An 8,458-nucleotide genomic window follows, 5' to 3' on the forward strand; every position below is an offset into this window, starting at 1 on the left:
GGACCACAGCAACCACATGATGGGTGTTGACCAATGTCTGCTGGTCCAATGCCATATTGCCTCTGGCTTCTGCGTTTGGCCATCTCTTATGTACCCTCCCACTTAGCACCCCAGCTTCTCCTTTTCCCCACTGTTCACCTCTTTTTCTGGATGAAAACCATGAAGGGGTGAGTTGAATTGGTTGTTTCTATGTTCAAGCTCTGCCTACACTACGAGTGGGACTCTGGACAGTCACTACTACTAGTTAATACCAGTCACTGTGCTTGTGTAGGGGGCTCGAGCTATACTCTCCAGGCCTGTCCTAGGGAGAGACAGGGATCTTTGTGTAATAGTCCTGGCTGTGCAGGAACTGGAGTTTTAGACCAGGGTTATCCTGAAATCAAGATATCTGCCTGCCTCTCCATCTTCCTCTCTATCCTAGAGTTCTGGTATGAAACATGAGCATGGTATGAGCATGGTTGGGCTCATCACTTACTTTTCAAAGTGCTCCCCTAATGGCAGTGTCTTTCCATTAATCTTCACCATCCAGGACTAGATTGAATGATATTCCTGAAGAGCTACATCTATTCTGTAGACAGGGAATACGGTCACCAGAGCCCAGTTCTTTCAATAGATGCTTTATTAGAGGGAACAATGTGTAGTGAACCCAGACTAGAAGGCAGGGATGGTGTAGGCAGTAACTGTGGTGACAAGACTAACAATAACCTCCAACAAGGCCCTTGTTTTCAGAACTCTTGGAGAAGCAGATGGCAGCCTGGCGGTCACAGTTGCAGATGATGTCCTCACAGGCATCATTTTCATCTGCAGAGAAACAAGAAAGGAAGTTGTGTGGAGCCCATTACCCTGCTTTCTATGTTTTGTAACCAAAAGATGCTGGTGGCCCTCCCATTGGTGCAGACACAGGGTTGAGAGACAAAGCACACAAAGGGACATGGGGTTACCCAAATTGCTGGAATGAACTTGTAATAAAACAATTAGTTGTTGTGGGGCTGGGGAGACACCACAGTTGGTAAGGTGGTTGCCATATAAACATGAGGGCCTGACCTAGAATGCCCAGAGCCGGTGTAAAAAGCAAGGTGTGGTTGGGGCATCTGTAACGCTATTGGGAAGTGGAGAGGGCAGATCCCCACATTTGTCTGTTATTCATGCTAGCAAAAGGTGAGTGTCCTGTTTAGTGAGAGACCCAGCCAATAAACATGGCAGAGAGTGACTGGAGAAGACAGGTGCCAACTCATTCCTTAACCACTGAGCCATTTCTCCAGGCCCTGCCAACTTGTTCCTAAACATAAAAATACACATGTATATTTAAACCTAAAACCCAGAAAAAACTAAATATCAACTACCACGTCTAAAGTCATATGCTTTAAGACAATCCTCCTGTCTCCACCTCCCCAGTTTTGGGACTGCAGGTGTGCACCCACCACACTCAATGTATGGGTTCTGGAGGTGGAAACCATTGATCTGTGCACGCTAGACGAGCTCTCTATCAACTGAGCTACTTTCCCAGTTCTCTGACTCTTCACATGTAAAATGGGAATGGTAAATCTTGCCCTGCATAAGTGTTTACTCCAGTGTTTGGCTTATAGCCAATGATGTAGCTTTCAATTGTTTAGTAAATATGGAATCAGTAAACATATTGGTTAATAGGAGAGGCTTTGGGCAGGCAAGATGGCTCAGGGAATAAATGCACTTGCTGCTGAGTCTGAACCTGAGTTCCGTCCCTAAGACTCACAAGGTAGAAGGAGAGAACTGAGTCCTGCACGTTGTCCTCAGAGCTCCACACCTGTGCTATGGCACAGGCATGCCTCCACCAGAATTACATAAAATCTTTAAATGTTTTTAAAACACTTTGGAATGATGTAGAACTGTGTTCCAGAACCAAATGCTATAACTTCCAAGCTGGGTGACCTTGGGCAAGTGGTCCAGCCTTCCTTCTCATCATGGATCTCATTTATATTTTAGTATCTATCTGATAAGGGTGTTGTTATGTCAAATGGGGCCTAGGCAATAACTGCTAAATGGTAACTCTCCTTGTAAAGTCCCTGCTCCTTCCAAATCTACTGAGGGCAAGCAGAATCCAGAGGTCCCGGAGGGTAAACCTACCACTACATGTGACCACAGCTCCAGAACAGGAGTATGAGTAGAAGGTCTTGAACGGGTCACCTAAGTGGAAGGTACAGTTTTTCATGTTACTGGCCTGAGCATAGCAGTTGGCACGAAACCTGCAGCACCTGGAGAGAGGAAGGAACAGCTGAGGGAGGAGCATGGACACACAGGAGCTCAGTTCTCACATGCATCTTTCTCAAACATGTGAGGATGACTTAATCACAATGTTCCAAAAGAAATGGTCCTGAGGCCTGAGAAACTGTGATTTCTGTTAGTACACAGTGATTGAAAGGAACTTCTGTGGAGTGTGGTGGTGTACACCATCAATCCCAGCACATGGGAGGCAGAGGCAGATGGATCTCTGAGTTAGCCATCAGCTAGGGATATATAAGTGAACTTTGTCTCCAAAAAGTGAATTTTTATATCAAAGCTGAAGGAATATAGTGAAATTATATATTCTGAAGTTGTGAAAACTTCTTAAAGCCAAGGCAGACACTTTGATGGAGGCTGTGATGGTTGGCCATACCCTACTCTGGTGCCTGAGGCCAGCAATGCCCACTATTTGCACCTCACACATTCTGCCTACAAGGATCACTGGACACAGGGTCCTCTTGGACTGATTTCTTTACATGACAAAATGGGAAAATACATTCTGGGTGGTGATGCACACCTTTAACCTCAGCTGGAAGACCTTCAAGTTCTAATCCTGCAGGGTCTCTAGAGAGAGTTCCAGAACAGCTAGGGGTACATAGATAACCCCTGCCTGGAAACACAGAAACAAACAACAATAATAAATGAGACAAAATAGGATGTCTGCTGAATATGCATGTCTCCTGTCCTGTCCCCACCCCAACCCAGACACTGCAGTCTCCCACCAGATGGATCACTCACTTGTCTAAGTCTTCCATCCGGTCGTTCCAGGTATCAAAGAAACAGTACCAGCAATAGTAGTTGTATCTCATGAAGCGTTGAATCCAAGGGATGGTGCACTGGAACACATTGCCGATCTGCCACACAGCCCGAGGGCTGACGCTGTGTGCAGTTGTGCCTGCTGCAAGAATGTACCACACATTCCATCAATCCCACTTGACTTTACCAGGGGTCTGATGCCTGCCTGCTAGCTTCCTCCTTGATTTCCACCAGTGGCTGCATGGGAAGAGCAGTGAATAAAGGTGTGTGTGTGTGTGTGCGCGTGCTTGCGTGCGCGCACGCACGTGCATGTGCACACATGCGGACATGTGTTTGCTCGATTGCCTACACACATGTTCACAAGCACATATTTAGGAGCACTCATAAATGTCATGCTACATGAGATCAGAGTTCAGCTATAAGGAATTTGTTTTGTCTCTCCACTATATAGGTCTTGGAGACTAAACTCAAGTCACCAGGTCTGAACAGGTTAGTATCTACCTATTTGAGACAGAGAGTTGCCTTGTAACTCAGGCTAGCTCCAACTCTGTAGCAACCCTCTGGTGTCAGCCTCCCAAGTAGGTAGGAGTAAAAATGACTACTGTACCTGGCTGGCTGCCACTCTGAGATTAAGTTCTCTAGACATTGCCTTTTGCCTTGCTTGCCTTCTCATTTCTCACTGTCAGGACAGACAGCTCCCACACTGTGAGATGCCCTGTGGTCTCAGTATTGAGGAACTGAAAACACTCTCCAGTTAGCAGGTAGGGATGAACTGACCTCTTAGTTCAGTAACCCAAGAATCCAACCATCTTTTAACTTTGAAAGCTGCCCTGGTGTGGAATAATCCTCTTTTAGAACTGTAAATATTTGTCATTCAAATTGGCCTAATAAAATACTGATTGGCCAGGAGCCAGGCAGGAAGTATAGGTGGGGTAACCAAACTAAGGATGATGGGAAGGAGAAGGGTGAAGTCAGGAGTCACCAGCCAGATGCAGAAGATGAACATGTCAGGCTAATAAAGCTGCCCCTACATGCCTGAGCATGAATAAGACATATCAGTTAACTTAAAATGTAAGAACTAGTAAGTAATAAGCCTGAGCTATTGGACAAGCATTTATAATCCATATAAGCCTATTTATGTTTATTTGGGATTGGCCAGTGGGACAGGAACTTCTGACTACATATGGTGTTCCAATGTACAGTTGAAATTTTCACATAAAACTTGACAAAGCTTAAAACAGTATTCTAGACACACAAAAATGAAGTGAATCAGGGCTTCTTGGTAGCTGCTTTATCTCGGGTGAGCTCTGTTTCCTGGCAGTGAGCAGAAGCACTGCTCCTTTAAGAGATGGCATACTGACTTAATGTTAGTGGCAAAACCTGGTGGCTCTTTTAAGAGGTCCTGCTGCCAAACACTCATATGGAGTTTGTGAGCAAGTAGTGGGTGACAAACTACTTGCTGATGGTGTGGATCCAAAAACATCCCATAGTTAGTATGGTAAACAAAGATCCCCAAAATGGTGGTAAATGTACTTTCACTATAAGACTAACCTCTCAAAGAACCAAGGAATGAGTCGGTGCCAGCCGCCCAAGCTTTCACTTTGGTCATAGCCATCCTGCTTAGTAGTTTCAAGACTCATGTGATCAGAAAAAGATAGAGATATGTAATAAAGATAGATTCAGACAAAAAACCCTGTAGACTGGTTACAGTGATATATATATATATATATATATATATATATATATATATATATATATATAATAAACAAGGTAGGAAAAGTCTTAAAAAGGACTAGAGTAATAAAAATACAATAAGCCTTGTAAAGATGGAAAATAAACAGAGAGTCTGGATATTGTATGCAATTGTTTTGTCTTTAAATTTTTTGATACTTATGAACAAATGATAACTGTTGAGAGACATTTGATTATGAAAGCTGCTAGATTAAACCAACCTATGTAGTTTAAAAATATTTTGACTTCAAAATTTAAGTCAAAAGATATGTTACTTTGGGAAACAGTTCTTCTTTCATCTCCACAGGAATTGAAAGGCTCTGTGTTCATTCTGGGTTAAGAAAAATCAGATTAGATTGAAGAAGAAGCCCTAAAAATCTCCAATGGGAAAGGATAGATAGATGATCTAACATTTTAGAGTGCCTCTGTTGCAGTTTCCTCTGAGTTCTGCACCCAGAGGATGCAGATACATTTTAGACAGACAGTTCACCTTCAAACACTTCAGAGATCTACAGAATATGGTATTTAAGATGTTTTAATAACGTAAGTGTTTTTAATGACAATGAGACACATCTGCTCCTGGCAACACCAATCTACTTTAGAGAAGATGATGGGATCGATGAAATTCAATGTAGAGTTTACTTCTTTGTGAGAAAAGTTAGCCAGTGGGCAAGAAACTGCCCTTACCTTACTGCTGACAATATGCTGTCCAAATTGCACAAGGAAAACACAAAAGAAAGTGACTGCTAAACTTTGCCAAAGTAAAGCAGGACAGTCCTTCAAAGGACCTACAGTCCTGCTTCTTGGTGGATCTCTGTGAATTCAAGTCCAGCCTGGTCTACAAGAGCTAGTTCCAGGACAACCTCCAAAGCTGCAGGGAAACCCTGTCTCAAAAATCCAAAAAAATTCTGCTTCTCAGAAGGATATGTGTCATATATGCCAGGCCTGTAGGTCAAAGTTGGATGTCCCAATTTTGCAGAAGAACTTTAGGTCACTGTCCAGTCAGCTTGAGGTCTCTGTCATTAGGTAACATTTCACCCTTTTGAGGTCTTTGATGAATTTGAAGTCTATAGATTTATAGTTACAGTTTTCTTTAGTTATTTGAAAAGATAAATTAGGTCCAAAACTTTGGACTTACAAAGATAAAACAGATAATAGAGTATTTTCTCTAATTTTGCCAAATACAAATATACTAATATTGTTACTGCAATTCTTACTTAATAACTCTTTTGTTATATATAATCTTCCACTGTTAAGGTTAAAACCTTCCATTTTAATAAGACAAAGGGCTAAAATGCTGTAGAATAATCCGCTTGTACACTGTAAAGATTTGTCAATAGAATTGGTTTAATAAAACATTTATTTGAAAGTAGCCAGGTAGGAAGTATAGGTGGGGTGAACAAATGAAGGATGACAGGAATGAGAAAGGCTGAGTTAGGAGTTGCCAGGCAGTTGCAGAGAGAGCAGTAGATGAATGTGCCATGCTAATAAAGGAACCACAATATGGAAGAGCTTAAATAAGGAATATGGGTTAACATAAGTGTAAGAGCTAGTTAGTAATAAGCCTGAGCTATGGGCTGAACATGTATAAGTCATATAAGCCTCTGTGTGTTTATGTGGGACCAGGAGGTTAGTACAGGGAACTTCTGAATATACTGACCAACACCTACCCAAGCCTAGGTGAAACCTAACCTTATCCAACAGTGGGATTCATCACAGTTCCAACCGAGACCTTGAGGCAGAGAAACAGCCAACACATGCTTATTGTTTACACTAGAGAATTAGAAGGAATCTATTGTATGGCCACACAGAGATAATATACAAGGATAATGATCAGATCATCATGTGTAATGTCAGCATTTGTCATAACACACTGTTCATCAGCTGAAGAGTAGGTGAATAAGCCAGGATTCAGTCTTCAGTGGGATATATGGTCACCATTAAAATAAAGGAGAATCCAGGTACAGTGGAATACAGTGTGTGATCTGAGTACTCTGGAGGCAGAGGCATGAGTATCAGAAATTGAAGGTTGCCAGGCGATAGTGTTATTGGCTTTAATACCAGCACTCTGGAGGAAGAGGCAGGTGGATATCTGAGATAAAACCCATCCTGGTCTATAGAGAGAGTCCTAGGACAGCCATGGCTAAACAGAAAAACCCTGTCTCAAGAAAAGAAAGGGAAAAACAAATTGCAGAAGTAAGACAGGCATGTATGTAATCATAACACTTGGATGGTAGAGGCAGGAAGGTTTCAAGTCTGGGCAATAATGTTGAGTTGGAGGAAATCCAGAGCCACATAATAAGGTCATGTAAAAATAACAATAATGATGGCTGGAGAGATGGCTGAGCTTGTGTAGGACCCAGGCTTGGTTCCAGCACCCACACGGCAGTGCACAGTGGTCTCTGACCCCAGTTCTGTAGGACCAGACCCCTCTTCTGTCCTCTGTAGGCATTGCTCACACACAGTTTACAGACAGAGACACAGGCAAAACACTTATACACATAAAATAAAAGTCAATATTTTTAAAAGGATAAGAAAAATCCAATTACTAAGGCAAATTAGGAGTTTTGTGAGTGAAATGGGACTCACAACAATAGGGCAAGGGTGAAATGGCCTCCTTGCTTGTGTAGGGTTTTCTGAGGAGTCCTCTCAGTTCATGCTAGAGGCTCAAGTTACCAGCTGTTGAGGACATGGGGATAAGGAGGGAACCCAATCCAGAGGCTATTACACCTCAGAGGGAACCACAAACCAGAACCTCAGGTGTGAGAGGCAGAGGCAGTGCAGGTGGGGGGTGGGCTGTGCACTGAAGACAAGGGAAAGAGTTGGGGACGAGAGTCCTACCTGTGAGCAGAGCGACCAGCAGAAGGAGTTTCATCTTCAATAGGAGAGGACTCAAGTGACTTTTCTCTTTATAGTCCTGTAGCTGTGCTCTGACAGTGTCCAGTCAGCACACGGGGCCTGTGGCTACTGGAGACAAGCAGAATGTGTCCACCCTCATAGACAGTACAGACAGGTAGATGGTGGCAGCGCTTGGATCAGTGCTGTTACAGAGACAAAGAGAAAGAGCTGGCTCAACACCCCATAGCAACTCAAGTGCAGTGACTTACAAAATGCCAAGTCCCTCCCTCATGGAGGCTTTGAGGTCATAAGATACAGACATTGCTGCTGGGGTTGGGTTTGAGGGATGCTGCTGATATTGACATGTGGTCCCAGGCAGGATTAGCTGGCCCCAACAATCCTCCATGTTAACTGTATAAACAAAGTGCTAAGTCTGCCCCAAGGCCTGACACAGACTTTGAGGTAGATTCAATTCCAAATTTGATTTTTAATTAATTAGTGTGTGGGGGAAGAGAGAAATAGTAAGAGAGAGAGAGAGAGAGAGAGAGAGAGAGAGAGAGAGAGAGAGAGAGAGAGAGAGCAAAGGAGCACATGTGGAGGTCAGAGGACAACTCTATGGAGTCAGGTCTCTCCTTCTACCTTTAAATGGGTTCCAGGAATCAAACTCAGGTCTACCAGCTTTCATTGTAGGCTGCATCTTACTAGCCTACAAACTCCATAAAAACTGGAAATGAATCAGGATGGTGGTGGTTAAGAATGACTTTTATATCAACACTCAGGAGACAGAGGCAAATCTGAGTTCCAGGACAGCCAGAGACACAACGGAACCCTGTCTCCAAAAACAAAAAACCAAAAAAAAAAAAAAAAAAAGAAA

General features: G+C 43.1%; 1 protein-coding gene across 1 annotated transcript; it reads right to left on the bottom strand.

Moving 5' to 3' along the window:
* Positions 1-694: 694 nt before the first annotated feature.
* LOC100765466 (phospholipase A2-like) lies at positions 695-4,630 on the bottom strand. The gene is made up of 4 exons (XM_027416068.1): positions 4,567-4,630; positions 2,998-3,157; positions 2,104-2,231; positions 695-801 (listed from the first exon to the last, which is right to left on the bottom strand). The coding sequence occupies exons 1-4, from the start codon at positions 4,628-4,630 to the stop codon at positions 695-697; spliced, it is 459 nt and encodes a 152-aa protein (XP_027271869.1).
* Positions 4,631-8,458: the final 3,828 nt, after the last annotated feature.

The sequence above is a fragment of the Cricetulus griseus genome, chromosome 4 (assembly GCF_003668045.3).
Source record: "Cricetulus griseus strain 17A/GY chromosome 4, alternate assembly CriGri-PICRH-1.0, whole genome shotgun sequence".
NCBI classification, from domain to species: domain Eukaryota; kingdom Metazoa; phylum Chordata; class Mammalia; order Rodentia; family Cricetidae; genus Cricetulus; species Cricetulus griseus.